Source organism: Aythya marila (genome assembly GCF_965140915.1).
Source record: "Aythya marila genome assembly, chromosome: 9".
NCBI classification, from domain to species: domain Eukaryota; kingdom Metazoa; phylum Chordata; class Aves; order Anseriformes; family Anatidae; genus Aythya; species Aythya marila.
The window spans coordinates 12,056,296-12,079,805 of record NC_139050.1 but is presented as its reverse complement, the minus strand read 5'-3'; the positions used below and the strand labels follow the sequence as shown (position 1 = coordinate 12,079,805).

General features: G+C 38.7%; 1 protein-coding gene across 3 annotated transcripts; it reads right to left on the bottom strand.

Annotated features, from left to right (window-relative positions):
- Positions 1-961: 961 nt before the first annotated feature.
- Positions 962-23,476, bottom strand: SEPTIN2 (septin 2). Of its 3 annotated transcripts, none has more exons than XM_082767130.1 (13): positions 23,400-23,476; positions 21,998-22,030; positions 20,583-20,703; positions 17,239-17,325; positions 16,226-16,349; positions 14,639-14,773; positions 12,955-13,072; positions 9,329-9,430; positions 8,884-9,029; positions 8,182-8,265; positions 6,050-6,107; positions 4,123-4,226; positions 962-3,718 (listed from the first exon to the last, which is right to left on the bottom strand). In XM_082767130.1, exons 2-12 carry the CDS (start codon positions 22,004-22,006, stop codon positions 4,131-4,133), a joined length of 1,080 nt encoding a protein of 359 aa, XP_082623256.1. In that variant the 5' UTR covers positions 22,007-22,030; positions 23,400-23,476; the 3' UTR covers positions 962-3,718; positions 4,123-4,130. The 3 variants fall into 3 exon arrangements, with proteins under 3 accessions (XP_082623256.1, XP_082623257.1, XP_082623258.1); XM_082767131.1 differs by lacking the exon at positions 23,400-23,476 and adding an exon at positions 23,143-23,242; XM_082767132.1 differs by lacking the exon at positions 23,400-23,476 and adding an exon at positions 23,225-23,234 and having other exon boundaries at positions 21,998-22,032.
- Positions 23,477-23,510: the final 34 nt, after the last annotated feature.

Genomic DNA, 23,510 nt, shown 5'->3' with positions numbered 1-23,510 from the left:
CTCCTTTCCAGAACTGGATTTGAATTCCATAAAAAGAAGTCTTCTACACTTGACAAAAAGGATGCTGTTCCAAAAGATCTAGATACGATCAATAAACAGAAAAAAAAAATCTTTTAAAAAGCAGGTCTGATGTAATAATGATGCTTCCTTACTTATTCTCCCACTAAAGATGAATCTTCCTTGAGTGGATCAGTTCAACACTAAACACTGCAGATATACAAAACATAACCATAAATATACTCCAAAACAATCCATGAAGTTGTCACAGCATGCACAAGTCTTACCCCTGCGGAGTGGTCTGACAGCACCATGTGCAACTCCCAGCAGTGCAGAGCAATCCAACAAAGCAACCTCAAGTGACCTGTCCAGGTCAGGGCATATGAAAGGTAACACGTTTCGAATTCAAAGGACTGCCATAAAATGCTCTGGTATTAACAGTTAGCTCTGGAATCTAAGAACAAGGACACAGCCTGGTGCTCTCAACCTGTAACAGCCATGCAGGTGGTTGGCATAGTTTTACAGGAAGTTGAGCCCCAAATTATTATGGAATTTCTAGAACAAAGATCAAAAAGCCTTTGACTCTCTCTTGAAATGAAGCACAATTCACTGGAAAACACAATAACCCTTCTGCATAAAGCACCACCCACAACAAGTAGCTTCATTCTGTGTTAACAGAATAATCAGGGGACGTGTAAGTTTGGTGAGAACTGCTGAAAAAGCAAGGTCCTATCAGCAGGGCTTCAGCGTCTCTGGGAGCATCCAACGGGAAATGCACTGTATCAATAAACGTGGAGCATGCAATATTTAACGGACATATTGTACGCAGCTTCGGCATGGTGTTCTCTTTCAACCATGTCTAAATTACTCCTTTATATTTAAAACATATCACCACAAACAAACAAACATTACCAGGGTTGATTATAACAAGGAATCAAAACAAAAGACAAAAAAAAAATGTTTTTGCATTTTTATTATAGTCTTGGCTAGTGACAGTACATAAACCAGAATATAACAGTAAGTTTTTTGTGCCAAGAGCAAGACATCTTTGCAACCAAATATAAACCTCTGCAAATTCAGAAGTATTCTGATTCCTAAATTAGAAACTGTAACAAAGCTATAAAAGAAAACAAATTATAGCCAGTTCAACACCACACCAAACATCTACCTTTTGTCTCCAAGTCTTTCTTCTACCAGTACTTGAAGGTTGTCTAAAAAAAAAAGAATCTGTGAAACATAGTTTCACTTTTTATGTCTCACCATGAAACCACTGATGCAAGGCCAACGCAAGAGAATTGAAGGGAAAAGAGACCTTCAGAGACATCAGGCACACTACAGATGATCACCCCCAAAGACTTGGGAAGGGGAAGCAATTAGCTTTCAGTTAAAATGGAAAGTGCCATAAACTTGATTTTTCCCATGAAAAAAATATTTATGAAAATATTTCTCCTGCTAGAATTTATAAATCAAAAATCACTTGCCTAAGAATCATCCAGAATACTTTACCCTGATGAAATATTTCAATAGACGCTATTTCAAAGGTTAAGATATAGCCTAAAGTAATTCCACAGGTAGTGACCAAACAGCACTTAATGCACAGACAACCTACTTTTACTCCCATGTTAGAAAATACAGGAGAAAAAGCAACATACACAGAGAGTTACATGTACAACCTGGGACTGGTTTGCACACACAGATTTCACAGTTCAAGTACTGGTTTCCAGTACTATTGCAGCTTACAGTACCTACCAAGCTTAGATGTGAAAACACAAATGTCACTGTGTCGCTGTGCTCGAAACATTTATCAGAGATACCAGACTAATAATAGCTTAAAAGCAGGCAAATGCTGCAGAATCAGAAAAAAAACGGATCGGTGGCAACTACAGAACAGTATGGGAGCTCACAAAATACTTAGTAAAACACGAGTTACTTTTCTGGCATATTTATGACTACTGACTCACAAAAATGTATCAAAGATTTAGTAATACATAAGGTGCTGTGGAGTTGTTGCTTTGCTTTTTTTTTTTTTCAGGTAATACTGCTATGTTATTTCTATGTGCTATTTAGAAAAGGCAATACAAGAACTTGGAAGTGCATGTTTTTCCATCTAAGTTTTATGTGTATATAATTTGACAAAACGGGACTTAGCCACTTCTGTGCATCTACATACATGTATATAAAAAGGTTTTCATTTACACCTTTGTGACGGTTAGGGAAGATCACACGTGTCATATACAAAACTTTGCGAATAATTGCTTTTGCAAAGAAAAATGGAGCTCCGTTTTTTTCTCTGCCCAGCAAAGGCTAGGGCAGAGAACTTTGCTTCACATTTTTAGAAAGAATCAAATATAAAGCGATTCATAAAACAGCAGTTTCAGGCAGGTAAAAATTTCTTCTGCTTAGCAGGTTCATATTTAATCTAGCCATTTGAGTATCACTGAAATTAGCTGTAGAAATATTATTATTTTTTCAAAAAAAAAAAAAAATTAAAAATTATAAAAATCGTTGCTGCACCTGAGCTCAGAACAGAGAAAAGCTGGAATTCTACCTACTTATTGGCTGTTCAGATGTTTTGTAACACATCACATTAGGAAATATGATTTCTGGCAGAGTAACTGCGTACTCTTCTCAGCTGCCACCTACATAGCTGTATGCTATAGCTGTTATTACATATGGCACATTCAGTACCTACCACGATATGCAGCAGAAGTCCAGCCAAGCTCAAAACCAGTTTCCTTTGCTATCAGCATTAAGGAAAGTGACCTTGGCCTAAAAAACTGTGTAACACATTGGAGTCACCTCATAAGTATTACTGCTAACTCCAGGACCTTAAAATATAGTTCACTTTGATCCTGTCAGGCACAGATCACTCTAAAAAGAGTGGAAGTGTGCTAGTATATATGTTATACTACAATTAACAGTTTGCAATGCCCTAAAAATAGTATGAAAATATTCTCTAGGAATTAAAGAATTTCTTACGCATTTGGATATGGAAACACCCATGGACATAAAACTACTCTTTGGGGTTTATCTCATTTAACATACCAACATTATTCAAGCTTATTTGGTTACAGTAATGCCAGAAAACAGCAGGACTGATTTGTGCTGACGTACAAGAAACTCTTAAAAATACAGTGTGCCCTTAAAGAGGTATTTCCTCTTATTTCTTTTATTAAGATACAAGGCATGCCTGAATTCTAACTAGATACTTGCAGAGGCCAAAGGAGATCACCTGCACTCAGCAGAGACAGAAGAAGGGCTAGGGTCTCACAGACACACACCTGTAAACACTGCAAAAATATAAAACTAACCTTGCAAGGTTCCCTAATTAGTGACTATTACACACTACTGATATCACTAATAGCTGTTTATTTCTAAACATAATACAAAGTTAAAAGCAGGGAGTTAGTACGCCATATTAAAGCAAATCATCTAATGCCATGTCAGGCTAGAAGTTTCATTGTCTATTTTGTATCCCTAATACAATGGGAAACTGAAAATAAGCTCAATATAAGAATTACAAAACAAAAAGTGTGTATAATATATAAAATACTGACTGACTACATGTTATGAAATACGTATCACAAGAGTTACCACAACGCGTTTCCATGTTAAATTCTAAAATAATCTCCAAGTCACAAACTGGGCAAAAGGCATCCATGTAACACCATCGTAATTCAAATCCATGGAGTGTCTCCATTAAGTCAGGGTATAAAGTAATCTGAAAACAAGACAGAAAAATGCAATTTAAGATCTGCTATCTCCTTACATTGATAAAAAAGAAGCATAGACATTTTCAAAGCCACAATGAAATAACTTTGTGAGTTTGCGAACTACCCATTTATAGAATCTGAAAGATTACTTCCGTGATTCTTTCCAACGTACATTGTATAGACTTTCTGAAAAAAAATGAATGCAAATACATGTGTCTGTGTAAGGCCATACTAATGTTTGGTTTAGTTTCAAGCCATTTCACTTCATAAACATCAGCTAAACATTAAAAATTAAAACAAAAGCTGAAACCTACAAAAACACGTCTTGTAAACATTTTTCCAAGACTTAATAGCACCCATAATAATGAGTAATAAAGAAAAACTTTGTAAAGTAGCTATTTGAACACCTTACCAAAGACTTTATACATGATGTCCACTACTATCTCCTTCTCCACTTTGCATTTGCATCTGCATTTGTGCCTGCATTCTTGCGATCATCTCCTGCATGCGACGAAGCTGAAAATAGAGCATAGGAAAACCTTTAGCCTCATCTCACCTCAGAACACGATCCTTTGCTGTCACCACACTATTTATTATTCATATTAAAGAGGGAACACGCATCTGCATTGGCTTCATCTGACAAGCAGCAACCTCAGGTTATGGCTTGTTTTAATACTGCTCATCTTCAACCACTAAGAGGTTGGAAAATTGCCTGACTGAAATAAGCAGGCTGTATTAGTTTAACTTGGGACAAGGTTTCTAAGTATCCCTAAGAAGCAGCAAAGATTTCCATTTAAGTTAAACAGATAAGAATGATGGTGTTGAAGTGCTGAACAAGCACACTTACCAAACCTTATCATAGGAACACAAGCAGCTTGTTTAAGTTCCTCCAACTACACCTATATATCTGCCATCAAAAATAAAACCCTGTGAGGATTACTTCTCAACTTCTGTACTAGTGATGACTAGGTGGAAGCAAGGATTAAAGGTAAACCATCCAAGGAGATGTATGCATTATTAAAAACTGTTTTAGTTCAGTTGTACAACACTGCAACGTTTAAACACAGGGTAATCAAGTAACTCAGCTACTATGACTAAGTCCTGTACCTTCAACAGGGTTGACTTAAATTCTTTTATGGTACGAAACTTTGAAAGATAAGTCAGACTCAGCACTGAAATATTTCTGTGTGTCTTTGCATATTTACACTTTAAACTCAGACTGAAATGTTAAACTTAACAATGAAAATTAAGCCAGTAAGACGTTACACTACAGTTTTTTTGTATTCCTTGAAACAACGATCTTTTCCCTGGCTATCTTTTGGGACTTGGATAGCTGCTAAGGCCAGTACTGTGAGCCTGAGGGTCTTCTTGAGCTAGGGCATAGCAAAAGATCCATCTAACTCAGCCTTCTTTCCAGACTGGCTATTAGGAAATGAATGGAAAAGTCCAACAGCGTGTGCATACACATGACATAAGCTCTCAAATTCTAGAAATATGTCATTTCAGAACTTTCTAAATCAAAACATTCTGCCATTGTGTTCAGCGACCACCTTCAAGTTCTCGATATGCTCAAAATTCCATGCTAATGAGTACCACAATTTACAAATACTTTATATACTAAAAGTATCTTTTCTGTTAAAAAAAAAAAAGCCACCTATTAATTTCATTAAATTCAGCCTGCTTCTTTTATTGTAGTTTCCCATTCATCCTGACGGCTATGATTGTATAAACCCCTCACTACTTCCTTCCCTTCTGTCATCTACTCCCCAAAAAGAACATTAAGTAGTATGCCATCAGAGGGGACCTGCCTCTGGTCTCTGCTTTAGCCATTCTGCCCACTCTTTGCTATTCATTGTATATTTTCCTAGTCATAGCTATATCCTCTTTGAATTAGGGGGACCACAAAAACAGTGTTAGAGCTCTGAATTATGGATTTATCACTGTGGCAAAACGAGAATTTTCATGTTGTTCTTCATTCCTGGTAATTCCCACCATTGTTTCCTCCCTTGCTGCCGAGCATAACTTTTTCCCAATCTGCAATTGCTGATTTTAGAACCTTTTCTCATATATGAGGATGGCTCTCCCTTCCCGCACAAATGACTTGTACAACGGAATCTGACATTTACTAGATTCTGCTTGTTCCAATAAATTAGAATTCTGAGGCTCTCCTATACTTCTCCACATTCTCTTTTGTTACTGTACCTTGAATAACTTTATATTAGCAAATTCTGTTTCCCTTTACAAATTATCAAGATCGTGCAAATCAATTGTCTTTAAACAGCAATAAAAAAAAAATAAAAATTCCCCCATCACAAGAGTACAGAAATTTTTCATCTTACTTCAGCTTCTTTTTCAAGCAGAATCTGGTCTTTATTTACTTCTTCATCTTCTATTTTCCTACAATAAACAAATATTGTTCAACAACATGCATACACTCTGGATCTTGCCTTTTCAGTGAATATTTTGTTGACAAAACACAAGGCTTTCAGAACACGTTGTATATGTTTCATAACACACACAAAGTTTACTGAAACACGTTCCCCATGTAGCTGCTATTCACTTTTTTTAATATATATTTATTCCTTACTCCTTTACGAAGTTATGCCCAGAACAAGCATAAGCTTCAAAATGAGTTCTGGCTATGACATGACAGATCTTTTTACATAGGTATCAGTGAAAACTATTTATGAAAAGTACTCACATGCAGAAGTTTACCTGATTATAACATTATCTTAACCGATTGCAATTGGTGTGCCATACAGGTATAGCAATTCAGAAATCTGAGTACAGAAACACTGTACTCAATTCTTTTTCACCGGTGCAGTAAATCAATACAAATTGATACACAAAATCAAAACAATGCCGGACAAGATATTAACAAAAACATGGAAGCAGCATGTAAAACATCTAGAAATTATTAATCTGAAAACTCAGCTACCCTCAGGTGGATCCTTTTTTTTTGATGCAGTTCTATCCCATCTCTAACTTCATGAACCACATTTACTTGCAAACACCTGAACAGTATACATTAAGTTATATCTTACCCTTAAAGCTTCTAGAAAGTAAAAAGCTAAAACCAACAAAATAGGAAGTCCGTTCTCCTTTTTTCAGTAATGCATTGTACTTAAAAATCATTCATTAAAAGTCATTCAAAAAAAAAAAAGGAGTACATTTATCTTTGAGAAAACTTGCTTCTGTGCATTTGCACACTTTTCTGTAAGATTGCCAGAGAAATCAAATCCCCTGTGTCCAAAAGCCTCTAGAAACACTGCCAAGGACTGCCAGTGGAATAGGTACAAGTCTGAAACAAATTCCCGTGTAAAGCACCCTCACTTACAATAGCTTAACTCAAGTGCAGGAACACTTCGGAAATGTAAAAACAAAGATATCTCTGCCACTCAGCTAGACAAGACACAAAAGCATGTTTTAATTGCACAGATATCTAAACTTAACAGCAACTGACTGCCATGGGTCCTTGGCAGAGGCAACTTCAAATCCTCAAAAAAATGAGGATTTTTTTGACTTTACTTTAACTCTAGACACCCCAATGTGACACTACTTCTAAGACCTTTGTAAATACCTGTTGGGTAACAGGTACCAGAACTTGACAGTTTTTTTAGCTTGAATTTCAGAACTCAGGATTTAAGTCAGGGGGGAAAAGTATGTCACCATGGCTGAAGGGAAAACTGAACTAGTAGGCCAACCCTACAGGCAGAATCAAACTCCTTTTTCTGAAAATAGACCAGGCATATGACAAAGCCTATTTCAAGAGTAGAAGTTACATAATGGAAAAAGCTTTGCAAAATATATCAAATCCACTGAAATGTGCAATTATGAAACCCTCTAGTGGTTGAAATAAGAGAAGCAACTTAAAAATCTAAACCAGGAAACACACCCAGTTTTCAGCAAGAGCTCACGAACTCAACTTTGTAAACCCTGCTATTTTAGGTAAAAATGGGGTATTCTGCCTGTCTGTTTTACCACAGCTCAAAATAGGGTAGAAAGACATTATTCTCCGACTGCTTTGCAAAGAAAATTATTTATTTATATCATGTTAAATAAAGTAGTGCAGGACTTGTTTCTCTTCTTAAAGACACAGTACAGATATTCAAGTGGTTAAGTCAAAAAAGGGATTTCTTTGAATGCATCAGCTAATCTAATTTGCACATTTTTAGATCTCTGTCATACACATCTGCCCTACTTATATACCCAAACACTCTGATCCAACTGCATTCAAGTCTTAAACAAAACAGAGATCTCACTATACCCTTTTTAGTGTCACAACCATCTCTTCAGATTTACATACTACTTTTTCTTACTGTCAGTGTAAGCTGATTGATTGAGTTTTGTGTTGACTGTAACTAGAGAGCTGTCCATGATCTACGAAATCCTAGCAATGAAATGGGGGGATAGGAGAAGAATAAAATAAATCAGAGGAGGAAGAAACAGCTTATAACAATAAGATGACAACCTGCCGCCTCGTTTGAGCCTCTCAGAGCGGAAGTTCTCATAGTGAAGATCCTGGGTCACCTCTTGAAGATCTTGCATGTGGGTGCTAGAGGAAGGAAGAAAAATCAAAAGATAAAACACATCAGCGTCACATCAGCGTGGTTAAGGAACTCTCACATTCAGCACTGCATTCGGTCACTGAGTTCAGCGCGTGCACCCGTTTAACATGCTAATTTCAAGGCTAACCTAAGTTAAATCGGTGCAATGAAAGACAGAGACACCACCCCAGACCCCAAGACAGCCTCTACGTAAGCCTGTACTCCTGTGTGAGACATTTGACAAAGCAGTGCTGGGCAGGGGATGCCAAGTAGCACAGCTGAAAAAGCTTAAATACCAAAATTGTGAAGTCTATAAAAGCACACAGAAACAAGCACAAGGTGCAAAGCAACCTGGTTTATATTCATGGCTGTCTGCGTTCGACAGGAGAGTTAGACATACGATTATTTTCACAGAACTTCTGAGTAATTCAGATTGGAAAGGATTTGTGGCCCTCTCGTCCAATCCTTACCTACACTAGCTAGATCAAGGTTGCTCATGGCCTTCTCCAGATGAATTCCACATCCCTGAGGATTCCACAACCGCTCCACACCCCCGTCCCAATGTTTCAGTATCTTCCTAATTTATTTATTTATTTACTACTATTTAATTGGAGTTTTCTACTTACATTAGCATGGTCCTCAGCTTCAGAAAGTCATTATGTTCAGGATTCTCCACTTCAACGACACCCCATGGGTAAAGTCGGCCTCTAACTTTTTTACCTTTAGCTTCAATGAGTTGATTGGATCCCACTACACAAAATGGAATGCTGGCCTGAAAGTCAAAAATTCAAAAATCACCAACAATGAGCTAGACAAACAACTCAAAAAAAAAAAACAAACTCTTATTCCTCTCAACACTACATATATTGGTAGTAAGTACACAATGTTTTTAATTTGAAGATGTCAAAAAAGCTTGTAGGGGAAAAAAAGGTCATTGTAACCACTATCTTCCAGATAAGGAAGCCTAGGCACAGAGCTACAGTAACTCACTCAAGGTCTCATCAAAGGTCACGTTCTGTATTTTGTTTTAAAGCCATCTGAGCACTCTGAAAAGATACAGCGTATTCATACCTTCAGCAGTCTTGTCTGCTCTTTAAAATCTTCATCCTCGTCTGATTCAGCATCAGGCAGGTGATAAATCTTGATGCCATGCTCTTCGATTTCATCCAGAATCTGAGATTTACATAAAAGAAACTGAGGTAATATACATGTAAAGTGAGCACTTTTAAAACTTAAGGTAAAATTAATCAGGCCAGAGATTGTGTATATCTTACTAATTCGTATTCATTGCCAACTATTTGTTTTTAAGGAAGATATTCAACAACTCCTCGCCACAGACCTTCAGACAAACAGTGGCACATTTATTCCATTGCTTTATTTTAACGTTTTGAAAGCTTCCACTATTTAAAAGTTGTATTCACAATGAAATCAGCTTCATTGAGGAAACTTAGTCCTCCTGAAAAAATATCTACCAAATAACAACGATTATTGTACATAAACAAGACCTGCAATCGAGCCTTGCAGTGTTTCATCTCCAACAATTTATTACACATAAAATTACACATATGACTAGCTGTGAAATTTTATTTTAAATGAAGCTATAAAAACAATGCAAACAATTCTTCCTTCCTTATTTATCTTGCTCCACATTAGCTGTAACTGTCAAAACTGAAGTACAACCTTCCTTGTCCTTCCTAGGGAATATTACTATATTCTAGTATAGAATATTATTATATTCTAGTATTACTAGAGAACAAAACTGAGTTTTCTCTTCCAAACAGGATTAGAGATTTTTAAAATGTCACAGAATGGAGAAGTTTTAACCTTTTGATACTAGTATTATTTGCCATGCACTTTGCAATGGAAGAAAATTAATGTACTTCAGCCATTTAAGTCCCTGAACATCAAGTAGCAAAGCTTTTTTTGCGTGTGTTGTATTTGCCTATTTCAAATACGCAAATTTATTTTGCTTTCTGTTTGCCTCATTTCATTCACATCTTGATTCTAATTGAAAACCCGTGGTTCACTCCTCATTCAAGCTGCAAATTAGAGAGAAAAATTGCTTAATTCAGGTGATGATCATCCTCTTTCCCGCAACCTAAGGCATTCCTAATGCTGCTTTACTGTGTCAGTAATTATCTTTAGCTTTTACAAAATGTAACATAGCAGCAAGACAGCGCTATACTGCAACTGTGTTTAAATGTGAACAGTTCAACCAGGGGATCAGGCCCAGTCATCATAGGTTCATGAAAGGCAAGTCCTGCCCAACCAACCTCACCTCCTTCTGTGACCTGCCTGGTGGATGAGGGAAAGCCTGTTGACAGTCTGCCTAGACTTCAGCAAGGCTTTTGTCACAGTCTCCCGGAGCATTCTCCTGGAGAAGCTGGCAGCCCATGGCTTGGACAGGCACACTCTGTGCTAGGTTAAAAACATGCTGGGTGAGTGACCGGGCCCAGAGAGTGGTGGTGAACGGAGTGAAATTCAGCTGGTGACCAGTCACCAGTGGTGTTCCCCAGGGGTCAGTGTTGGGGCCCAGCCTCTTTAATATCTTTATTGACAACTGGGTGAGGGAAGTGAGTGCACCCTCAGTAAGTTTGCAGGTGACACCAAGCTGGGGGGGGGGGGGGGGAAGTGTCGATCTGCCGGAGGGCAGGAAGGCCCTGCAGAGGGACCTGGGCAGGATGGGTCAATGGGCAGAGGCCAAGGGGATGAGGTTCAGCACAGCTCAAGGCCGGGTCCTGCACTTTGGTCACACAACCCCATGCAGTGCTACCGGCTGGGGACAGAGTGGCTGGGAAGCTGTGCAGAGGGAAGGGATCTGGGGGTGCTGATGGATGCTCATCTGAACACGAGCCAGCAGTGTGCCCAGGTGGCCAAGAAGGCCAACGGCATGCTGGCTGTGTCAGGAGCAGTGCAGCCAGCGGGGCCGGGGAGGTGATCGTCCCCCTGGGCTCTGCTCTGGTGAGGCCGCACCTCGAGTGCTGGGTTCAGCTCTGGGCCCCTCACTGCCAGAAGGACGTCGAGGCCCTGGAGCGTGTCCAGAGCAGGGCTGCGAAGCTGGGGAAGGGCCTGGGACACAAGTGCTGTGAGGAGCGGCTGAGGGAGCTGGGGGGGGTTGGTCTGGAGAAGAGGAGGCTCAGGGGAGACCTCATTGCTCTCTGCAGCTGCCTGGAAGGAAGCTGTGGGGAGCTGGGGGTCGGCCTCTTCTCACAGGTAACCAGTGATAGGACCAGGGAACGGCCTCGAGTTGTGCCAGGGGAGGTTCAGGTTGAAATGAGGAGACATTTCTGCTCAGAAAGAGCAGTCAGGCACTGGGACGGGTTGCCCAGGGAGGTGGTGGAGTCGCCGCCCCTGGGGGTGTTCAAGGCAAGGCTGGATGTGGTGCTTGGGGACAGGGTTCAGTGGTGACATTGGTGGTAGGGGGGTGGCTGGGCCAGGTGGTCTTGGAGGGCTCTTCCAAGCCTGGTGATTCTATGACTCCAAGTAATATAGCAGGTAAACAATAGAGTCAAAAAGATTAATATATAGTTTACTATTTTAAGACTGTTTACACATGCCTATCACTCCAAGTGTTGGCTAAAAGGCCTTCCCCACAATCAGTTATGGTCAAATACACCACCTGGAGCCTTGCATTCAGCTCTTGGGCCCCAGCACAAGAAGGACATGGAGCTGTTGGAGCAGGTTTAGAGGAAGCCATGAAGATGATTAAGGGGCTGGAGAACTGCTACGGAGCCAGGCTGAGGGAGTTGGGGTTGTTCAGCCTGGAAAAGAGAAGGCTCTGGGGAGACCTTACAGTGTCCTTCCAGTGCCTACAGGGGGCTACCGGAAAGCTGGGGAGGGACTCTCCTGAGTGACAAACACCACAAATCCTTTTTTCTGTATTCGTCACTGTTAAGAATGGCATCACGAGCTGGAATCCATTTGCCATAAACCCAAATTTTTCTCTTAGAAAATGAGCAAACTTATTTCTGCAGAATTTTAGCAGAATAAGTATTTCAAAGTAATGTACTTTTGCAAGTTGGGTAAATTAACTATAAGGGTTTTCAGAATGGGAAAATCATAGACAAAGTTTTAAATATAACAAATAAGCCTGCATCAAATGAGCACAACCTAATTCTGTATCACTTCAGTCTAAACTTCATAGTTACTAACCCATGATGGTTTGTTGTACTGTTCCTCCCCTCAGTAAATACTACCAAGTCCTGCAGGACTGAATGTGTTCAGGTGCCTAGCCTATGGAAGGAGGAATGTATTAGAAGAGAGTGACATAGTAACATCTTTGAAAAATCCTGTTTTTCAATCATCAGTATTCTGACATATGAAGATTATAGATGCTTTGTCTCTGCTTCAGAGATAATGGTCTCTGCTTTGGGACTGATCAACCAGGTCAGGAGAAATTACCACTAGCAAATGCACTTAGATATTTTCCAAAGTTTCAAAATTCACTCAGTGTAATTGTAGATGTAGCCAGATCTGCCGTTTCACAGGCAACATTTTAAAGACAATTTCTCAGTTAAATACATAACAGAAGAACTCACAAGATATCAAACTACATATTAAATGCTAAACAGCGCACATGAAATTATGTTTTTCTTGGTGAGAACAGAGTAAGGGTGAAAGAGGTCACTGACAAGAGGAGTGTTCAAGTTGCTATAGCCAAAGTATAACACTTTTCTGTGAGCCAGAAAAATACTTACCCTCTTCTTTAGTCTTTCTCGCTCTTTCAGAGAAAGTGTATCAGCTTTTGCAATCACTGGTACAATATTTACTTTGTTGTGTATGGCCTTCATAAATTCAACATCCAGAGGCTTAAGGCTAAAAATAAAATATGGAAAAATAGTATTTTTAATCTAAATGACCAAAGTATCTTCACACCAACGTTGACCAGACCAACAAAAAAAGCTTTTGTTAAGCATGTCAACAGTAAGAGGAGATCTGAGGAAAACATTGAACTGATGCTTGATGAAGATGGCCACCTAACAAATAAGGTTAAGGAAAAGGAGTTTAATGCCTTTTTTTTTTGCCTCAGTTTTTAATATTAAAGATAGACCTTGGGTTCCCTGGTTCTCTACATTTCTCATGGTCCTCTGAGGACCACAACTGGACAAGCATTAACCTTTCACTGAAGTGGCCACTGAAATTGTAAGGTACAAGTTTTATCAGCTGAATGTTCCTAAATCCGTAGGGCCTGATGGAGTACTGAAGGAGTTAGTGGATGTTATAGCTGGACCCCTCTCAACAATTTCCCAGGTCTTTGGATTCTGGGGAGGACCCTGCTGACTGGAAGCTGGCCAATGTTATACCTGCACAAGAGGAGACCCAGGCAACTACAGACCTGTCAGTATAACCTCAGTATCCAGAAAAGTTATGGAGAAGATTGTCCTGGGGATACTGAAAGATGTTTAAAGAGCAAACCTACTGTCAAGGAATAGCCAACATCGGTTCATGAAGGGAAGGTCCTGCCTTACTAATTTGATCTGCTTCTACAGTAAGGTCACCCACTTAGCGGACAAAGAGAAGGTTTTAGATATAATCTTTCTGGATTTTAGTAAGACTTCTGATACCACCCCTCGCAGTATCCTTCTGGACAGATTGTCCAACTGGGAGATAAAAAGGCTCACACTACGCTGGGTGATGAGCTGGCTGAACGGTAGAGCTCAAAGGGTTGTGCTGGGAGGGGCTACATCTGGCGGGCAGCTGGTCATTAGCAGTATTCCCCAGGGCTCAATTCTACAGCTAGTTATGCTCAATATTTTTAACAGTGATCTCAATATAGGAACTGAATCCAAAAGCTTGCTTCAAAACAGCTGGTAAAAGGGTTGGAAAGCATGTCCTGTGAGCAGACACTGAAGACATTTGGCTTGCCTAGTCCGGAGAAAAGATGGTTAAGAAGTGACCTCATCACTCTCTACAACTTCCTGAGGAGGAATAGAGAGCGAAGTGCTCCTCTCTTCTCCCTGGTAACTTGTGATAGGACATGCAGGAACAGCACAAATCTGTGCAATGAGAGCTTCAGACTGGGTATTAGGAAAAATGTCTTTACCATGAACCCTCATGGTCAAACACTGGAACAGACTTCCTAGTGGCATGGTTGATGCCCCAAGCTTGTCCATGTTCAAGAGGCATTTGGATAATGTCCTCATTAATATGCTTTAACTTTTATTTAGCCCTAAAGTGGTCAGGCAATTGGACTCGATAATCTTTGCAGTTCCCTTCCAACTGAAGGATTCTAATTCTAAATGTCCCTCCTCTTAGTTTTAATACTTAAGTAATGACAATCTGATCCTGATAATTTAAAACAAATGGTGCAAAACAAATTCCCTGAAGTGAAAAAATGAAGCATTTTTATTTTTCAAAAATAAAAATGACAGAAATACTTACCCATGACCAAACGGTGAAATGAAATAGAAGCAGCAATGAACGCGGTTATCTATGATATGCCTTCTGTTCAAACCACTCTCATCATGCAGATATCGCTCAAACTGCTCATCAATGTAGGAGATTATGGTCTTAAAACTGTGAAACAAATTGAGATTTAAGAAGTCATGCTCATTCCCAAACGGCCAATAATTTTAGTGAACTTCCAAAGATTACATTAAAATACCCAGACCTCCTGCTGATGAAGCAGCCTGTTGATGGACAAAAGTAATTTACTGACACCGTAAAATTATCTTAAGCACATATCCTAGCATTTTATTTGAATGCCAAAATAATAAACAATAACTACTATGGATAATAAATATATATATTTATATATTAAGATAAAATACAAATACATATACACATAATGATACACATCTCAACTTCTAAGTAAACTGCTCTTGGGCTAGTATTCATCTTGTGATTAGCATTAATTGCACATACTCAAGACAATCTAAGCTTCTTGTTCTAAATCAATTTAAAACATCAAATTATTGATGCTGATGCAACAGCAAATTCGCCAACAGCTGAAACAGAGATGCAAAACTGCTGAAATCTTGCATCATACTGCTCTGAGTTGCATCTCTCTTAACCACTTCACCTTACACACAAATTTGTTTGGTTTGAGCAGACAGCTACGCTCCTCCTATTGTATACTTGCCAACGATAAATACCCAAGGCTAAAAAGATGGAATTATCAGTTTATTACTGAATGGAAGAATAAAATAAAAAGTGCATCTCCGAACGCTGGCTTGAGACATTGATTCCCAGTTAAGGTGGAGAACCAATCTTAGAAGCAATTCGTAGATCCCAAACAAAACTTTACTAATGGGAGAACAGGGAAGCAAAAAGGGCAGCAAGATGCCACAGTGAGAATGGATGAGATGGACCAGCAAGTTCTTGACAGAAAGTTGGCCAAAGTGCAGCAGAGGCTATCACTGAATGCCATTAATCAAGATTTACTGGTACTTACTAGAAAGCAAACTTTTCAAGACACTTGAGAACCTAAGACAATTAAAACACACTTAAAAAAAAAAAAAAAAGCATGGAGTCTGAGAGTACCCAAACAAATGCAGACAAGATTTAATGGTGAATTTTTACTTGCACCAAAGACTAGATGGATTACTTTCTCAGGGGTTTGTTTAATTCACTGTGTCCCAGTGGTTCCACTGCTTTCTGAATATAAGAGTCAAGTACATGATCCGCTTAAAACCCTTACAAGCCTAAAAAAGTTAACCAAGGAGAGAGAAAAATACAAAACAAAGCATCTGTGTCACAGCATTTTTCAAGCTGTGGATGAAGTTAACTGATGCTTCTTATGTATCTCATATAGCAACTGAAAACATTTTTAAACTTGAATCACATCTAAAATTAAACCAAGCTTCCTCAAAATTAGAAAATTTGCCCATCTCTCCAAAAGCAACACCTCAAATTCAGCACTTAACCTAACACATGAAAAAAGGAAGATATTGACTTATATCATTAGACATAATGTGAAACGGGTGTTCAGTCATCAAATCTAGATCAATATGTACTCTGTGTACGCACCAATCTCGACAATTGATAGCATCTCCATATCCTGGTGTATCTACAACTGTCAGACGAAGCTTCACACCCCTCTCTTCTATTTCAACTGTTGAGGCTTCAATCTGCACAGTGCGTTCAATCTTCTCTAAAAGACAAGAAACTTGATCTTTCAGAATAGAATTTATAAGGCTGTCATTTTGAGACACTATCAAAGGATTGATTGTCAGGTTATGAAAATCTTTTAGATTTCTTACTTGTTTCAAATTCTATATAGAAACTGAGGCAAAAGGGAGTGACTGAGAAAAAAGTGTAAGTACTCAGCAATTTGTAGAACAATACTAAGTTATATGTAACATGTTATTTCCCTAAGGTTTAAAGTAGTTTTCAGCCAACATGATAAATTTTTAAAGCAAGTTGTTTAACAAGTAGAAAAGAGGAAGAAATAGTACCTCAATCTATATTCTTACAATATTCTCTTTCATTGCATTATTGTATGCCTTGTTTAACAGGATAAAAAAGGGACAAGGAGCTGAAGATGAAACAGAGGTGAAGTGCTGTGGTGATTTTTACCTTGCTGGGCAGCTGAACCCCACCACAACCGCTCTCTCGCTCCCCCTCCTCAGAGGAGGGGAAGAAGAAACAAGTTTGAGTGCACATGCACATCTACCCAGACCAAAGGAATCAAATTGCAATCCCAAGCAAACATAAAAAGTGTTCAAGTTTAGAATTGCAATAGATTCTAAAAAGTTTCCAATTGCTTTTGTTGATTATTTCTCTTAATGTGACACGATGACATATTTTAAGCAGAGATTAGCACACAGATGCCAGTATGACTCTTCAGCACACCCAAGGACTAAACTACACAGACCAAGAACTGAAGAAATCAGCTCTACAATCAGTGGTAGCTCAAGTATCAGCCAATACATTAGAAATTAGTAGAGCTTGAAACAACTGGCTGATAATAAAATCCAAACAAAAATATTCAACTTCAAATCATCAAGAACAGAAAAAAAACAGAACAAAAGTGTGTTTACCAGCAGCTCCTGGGATTATCCTTTCTGGGTAGAGATCTGTCAAGAAGAGGCTGTTTATTAATGTAGATTTTCCCAATCCAGATTCACCTGTGATTCAATTTACAGATAAAGTCAATATATTTGCATGATTAATCTCCATTGTATCCAGAAAGTTTCATCTGACTGTATATTTTTTCATGTCAAATCTATATTTTTTTGCCATTTAAACATTTACAGCTCATTAATACAACTTAGAATTTTGTATTAGAAAAAAATTGCACAGCAATGTTGAATTACAATTTATTCATCTCAACGTTACAATACACTTTCTCAGAGTTTTCAGAGATGATTTGTAATTAAAACTTCTAGGCAAGTGGAATTCTGATCATTTTAAAATTAGACTTTAATTTCCCATATCACGTGTCCTGATTTTTTTAAGGTAAGCTTTTCTGCTAGCACTCCAGAATATCGTACACACTGAGAAGCTGGGCCTTGTCTAGGCCATATCATCAATTTAAACAATGAAAGAGGTTGTTACTGAGCTTTTGCAAAGATCACCTTCATAAAGTGTGATTTATTCCCACTTTTTATACTAATAGGGAAAAAAATGAGGGGAAAGGAACATGATACGACTGCTGAGTATGCACAAAGTAATTTTTAACTGATTAAATTGGGGTTTACCAAAGCGTACCAGATATGTTTTTCTTCCGGAGTTACTGACTGAGCCATTAGAAAAGTTCAAAAGCTAAGTAATTAGCTAAATACCAAGAACTAAATCAGAAAAAAATGTCAGCATAAAGAAGACCAGCAACTCAAACTGCTCAGTACATGAATTCACTGAACAAATTATTCTTTGAGAATAAAAAAGTAAAAATGGAGAGTGCTACTTGATCCCTCTAAGCAACAAAGTCTGTTCTGTAACAGCAGCCTGAGAAAAATAACTGAACAGCAACAACAAAAAAGAATTCTTTTTTAAATAAAGATTTGACTAGAAGATGCTGTTTTGTGATGCCTTATAGAACACATCTCTCAAGATAAGATTTTACCAGTGCAGCCTTCACCAGTGAAAGAGACATGCAGCCAGAGTAATTCAACACTCGCATGGCATCATTTCAGCAAAACCAAGAAAACTTCAATTTCAACCAGTGACGCACTACTTATTTTCATCCTGGGTAAATATTACGTCTAAACCAAATCAGTTTTCATTGCCTCTGTAAAAAATGAACGAAACAGCATCTATTGTAACTCCTGGCCCCAGCAGTTAGAGTTGAGTGACTCTCAAGTGAAAGAACTGTTTAGATGAAGCCATATCTTAATAATCAGAATAAATATGCAATTGTTAATAAATACAAGTGGTTATGATTTCTTCAGATGCAACAGGGACAAGCAAACAAATTGTTATAAACTCCAGCTTATTTTTTCCCCAACCATGACAAACAATACTTGAAATAATAACGTGAAGAAAAAGCATTGATCAAGACACTGTCAGTCCAGAAAGCCTAAAAACAAAACAGGCAAAACATTTCCCTGATCAGAAAATGAGAAATACAGTTAGTGGAGAACTACAGTTCAATACAGACATTGTGATACAGCCCACAAGAGAATATACTTAAACCCCATACATATTTCAAGAGAAAGAATTCACATTCCAAACTGCTGAAATAATCAACAACTTAAAGCACAGTTTATTTTGTCTTAACTTCCATCAACTGCCTCCCTCTACTAGTGTATCTCAAAATATCACTCCATATTTTCAATGAAGTTACTTTTCTGCAAGTTCTCTTGCTGCAGTTTTCATTTATCCCTTAGAACAGCGGCAGGCAGTGACTACAGAGTTCGATTTTACTCTGAGACATGGTGGGGTTAATTGCCTTTCTGTTACTCTGACACCATGTCATTTTCCCACAAGTTTCTGTTCTACAAAAGAGCAGAAACAGCTGTATGGTCTATATAATTTTGCACAGCTTTCTGCAAGAATTGTTTTAGATAGCCCTATTTGTGATGCATCTGAAAGAGCTCTGGATATTAAGCACACCCTTGTTTGGCAGACCTAGGATCACAGAACAGTGAATTCCAAAGAGTGACAGCAGATACCAGGATTTCCAACATCTAAAGGCTGGCTTTACCCTTAGATTTTATAAGGTATCCATTATGATACTATCCTAGGCAAATCCAACAGAGCTAAAATGAAATGACTCCCAACAATTAAAAGGCATTTAGCAAGCAGTGTAACTTAATTTCCCTATGTCCTTGTTCCCTCTTCCCTCTCCTCCCTCACCCCAGGTAACAGGAAACAACTGCCATAAAATTCTAGGAAGCCGAAAACAAGGGCCAGTGCTGTCCAACACTGCACTGTTGAAGAGATAAATGGGGCAAAAGCAAGGCTAGGGCTGTCATTTGGCAAAACTAATGACAGGTTTGAGGACAGATTCTTCCTATAACTACTGGAATCCAAAACAATTAAGAACTTAAACACCTACTATCACGTACCGACTCACCTCTCCTGCTCATTTCCACAGTGATGTCCCCTTGGACAAATCTAGCACATGCAAATGGGCTTTACTTCTTATGAAGACATAAAAAAGAATCTGACTGCAAACAACTCTATTAGGATACTTCTGTCTTCAAGGTGAAAATTAGAGTTTAAACACCAAGTTCTGGAGTTACAGTGCCCAAGCAATAAGAAATATAGATTCAGGAAAAACACAAAGCCTGATTTGTGAAGCCTACTTAATCTGCAAAAATATCACTGACTTTTGAGAGCATTGATCAGAGTCTTTCTGCAGATGCAGATTTCTCTTCCCATTCCTAAGATCAACATAGATTGTCAATGAAATACCTAATAGAATTACACTTTAAATTTTAACTACTAACAGACAATCAGTATCAATTTGAAAAGTAAAACCTCACATCAAACCAACTAAATTAATTCTCATTTTTCTCTTACAGAAAGATTCAGAAGGGGTGGAAAGACCAGAGTTTGGATTCTCTTGAACTTTATGGCAAATAGTTTAAATAGTCTCCTTGATACCATTTGCTTAATAAAAAAAAAGCAAGCAAACAAAGCATCTATTCAAGTTCACTTTTAAGCTAAATTTTAAATGGAATGCTTGAACCCTGTAAGACAAAACAAAATTTCTTCACCACATCCACAAGATTATTAACATATTCAAACACAGTTTGTAACATGGAAAACAACTGATGCATGAATTAATAAACTATAAAAGAAAGTTAAATGCTGCAGTCCAGAAGAGCTTTCTGATGCTAGCCGATGCCTTACAATAGTAGAAGCAATATTCACTTTAACTCCACACTCTACATAAGCAAGAATTTGTTGTGAGGAAGACTATGAAACATTTTCTTACCAACCACCATAAGAGTAAATTCAAAGCCTTTCTTCACAGACTTCCGATGAACCTGATTGGGAAGGTTGGCAAACCCAACATAGCCAGGGGTTTCCGGATTGGTAAACTGAGCAGGCTGTTGCTAAAAATAAAATAAAATAAGACAATAATAAAAAGCCATACAAGATATACTTGTTTGGTAAGTGATCTCCTCAGCTATTTCAAATGCAATAAACCGGAAAAGGAAGCGTGGAAAATCAGTAAAAATCAGTTTTGTATCTCATTTAGCTCTCAGTTCTGCCTTCGACTGTTCTCACTAGAACTTCTTAAGAAACAGAAAATAAAGTCAATCCCATTGATAAGACGATGGGATATGGGATTCCTCGCCCATCATTTAACACTTGAAATCATTCAAAACTATGTGACGTACAGAGAGTAAACTAGATGCTTTTTCCTGTTATTCAATAGTTTCACAATGAAGTATAGAACAACTGCCTTCAACTAAAGCTTAGAAAAAAATGTTTCATTTACTCTTGTTTACCCTCATTCAGTCAAGATCACCTCAAGTAAAAAAAAAAAAAAAGGTTTATTTATTGAAGTACTGTTAATCACAGTCTTCTTAAATGATGCCTTCACACCCATTTAAAATAAAAATGCTTGTGCGTGAGGCATATGCACTAAAATAAGTATGACTTTTACTAATCTGGTTTTTGGCACTTATGAAGAGATAGTCATCTGCTGGAAGACCTCATTAGAGATCTCTTTCAAAAGGAAATGAAAATTATACAAGTGTGATTCAAATGCCCTCTACTACAAATACCATAGAGAAATCTTTAGATCTGTTAGTTTCCCTCTTCAAATATATTATTTGAGTACCTTTTACCATTCATTTCACTCCAATAAACTAACGTAAATGTTTTAACCTGTTATACCAAACACAAGACCAAGAATTAGTTGAATCTCAGCTTTTTTTTATATATATATATATGTTACTGCACTTTCAGGGAGCATTTTCCTGATCAGTTGACTATATGAAGAAATAAATACGTTACCAATAAGTTAAATACAAGAACATCCTTCTCTGAAATTATTTCTGCTCAAAACACAGCAGAAGGATGGAAGTTTCAGTGAAAATGTTAACAGGGAACTTCTATACAAACCCATGAGCAAAATTAAATCCTTCCAGGAGCATTAGTTAACTACAGAGTTTCATGCTCAATGTAGAAAATTGCTTTAATATGTATATTATCTAACTCAATAACTCGCTGTTGTCTTCTAAATGTGAATTCTCTCTCACTTGTGAGCTGTAAATTTACCTTACACAGGCCCACCAAAGACAAAGTAATGGTTAAACAGTCTGTGTCTGTAGGTAATTTTTTAAAAACAAAATATACATTCTGCATTGTTGCATATGAAGGCAAAAATGTTATTCTTACCTTAGACATTTTTATGGAATGTCAGGAATGAATCTGAAAACAAAACAAAAAATGTATTCCAGATTATTAAAAATCGCATGAGGAGAAAAAAAAAAAAACAAACTAATATCCACTTTGAATGCTAAATTAGGAAACGAGCATCCTTGAATAAACATGGACGTTTTGAAACAGTGCAAATCACTTCTCACAGAGGAAAAATATTTGAATCTTCAGTATTAACAAGGAGCAGAATTGTCAGCAAATATTAGGCAGTTTATTCCCATCAGCAGACAATACATTCAAGCAACATTAACATGGCAACATTAATGTATGACAAACCATACTGAAGCCTGAAAAAGAAAAGTTCACATCCCTTCCAGAAACTAACCAAAATATGCTAAAAGGCATATTACCACTTACAGGAAATATGTTTTTTTTTTTTTCAAAGCTCAAAAAAAAACAACAAAACCCTCACACAGTTTTTTTTTTTCTTTTTAAACTTCCCCCCCTCGCCATTTCCTTTCATGCTTGAGTGTTCTGTAAAGAGTTGATGGCTTCAAAAGGAAACGTTTTCTCCTCCTCTTTGGTCTAGATGCTTGCAAACTCAGTCATCCATTTTAACTTTTGCTGCCAAGTTCAGATTTTTGCACACAGCTCTGTCACACAGGGATACAAAGCACAGGGAAAAAAGAAACCTCTCATTTGACACCTCTGTGCAATAATGTCTTGTAACCAAGACCTGCCAACACCAGTGGACTTCTAACAGGCTAACTTGCAGCATTTCAAGAGATAATATCATTTGCTACGATAATCTAAAAGTGTCAACACGAGCAGGACCCTTGTCAGATGAGTGCTCCAGGTCCCCTTTCTGGTTCCTCCTCTGCCTCACCCTCTTTAACCAAAAAGGGATCTGTTCCCACGCGCAGAGCCCACGTAGCAGAGCTGCCTCTTATCTGGAGGACTCCAACTCTCATTGTGTGGGCAGGAAGCTATCGCCATCTGACTCCTTCCACTGCCCCACTGCAGCACGCTCGCCCTTCGCACCTCTCAGCACGGAGCGAAAGCCGTGCAGCTCGCTTCCCAGGTGAAATTTCACTCTAAAAATAAAAACTACTGCCTGCAAGGCCAGGAATTCCCCTGATAAGCCGACGTGCGAGCAGCCAAACCTCCTGCAGCCGAAGATGCTCCTCGTGAGGCTTCTCCCCGCGGGCGGGCCTGGGACGCCGCGGGTCCCTGCGGAGCTCCCCACAGCCGCCGGGGGAACCCCACGCTCAGGATCCGATGCTGCAAGCGAGGATTTTCTGAATCTACCCAATTTCAGCGCCGTGGCTCTGCGGGGGGGACGCTGCCGCCGGGCCTCGAGCACGGCGCCCCCTCACGGAGCCCCCTCAGCCGCCGCCCCCCCCCCCTCCCCTCAGCTCACCTCAGCCGCCGGCCCCACCAACCGCCCGCCGCGCGCGCAGCCCCTGAGGCAGGGCGGGAAGCAGAGAGCAGCGCCACTGCCCCGCCCGCCCTATTTAAGCCCCGCCCCCTT

Coding starts and splice junctions, on each gene's coding strand:
- SEPTIN2 (XM_082767130.1), bottom strand. Junction 8,266..8,883: donor AAGCTGAGGACCATGCTAAT/GTAAGTAGAAAA, acceptor TCCTTCCTCTAG/CACCCACATGCAAGATCTTC. Junction 6,108..8,181: donor AGGCTCAAACGAGGCGGCAG/GTTGTCATCTTA, acceptor TGTTTATTGTAG/GAAAATAGAAGATGAAGAAG.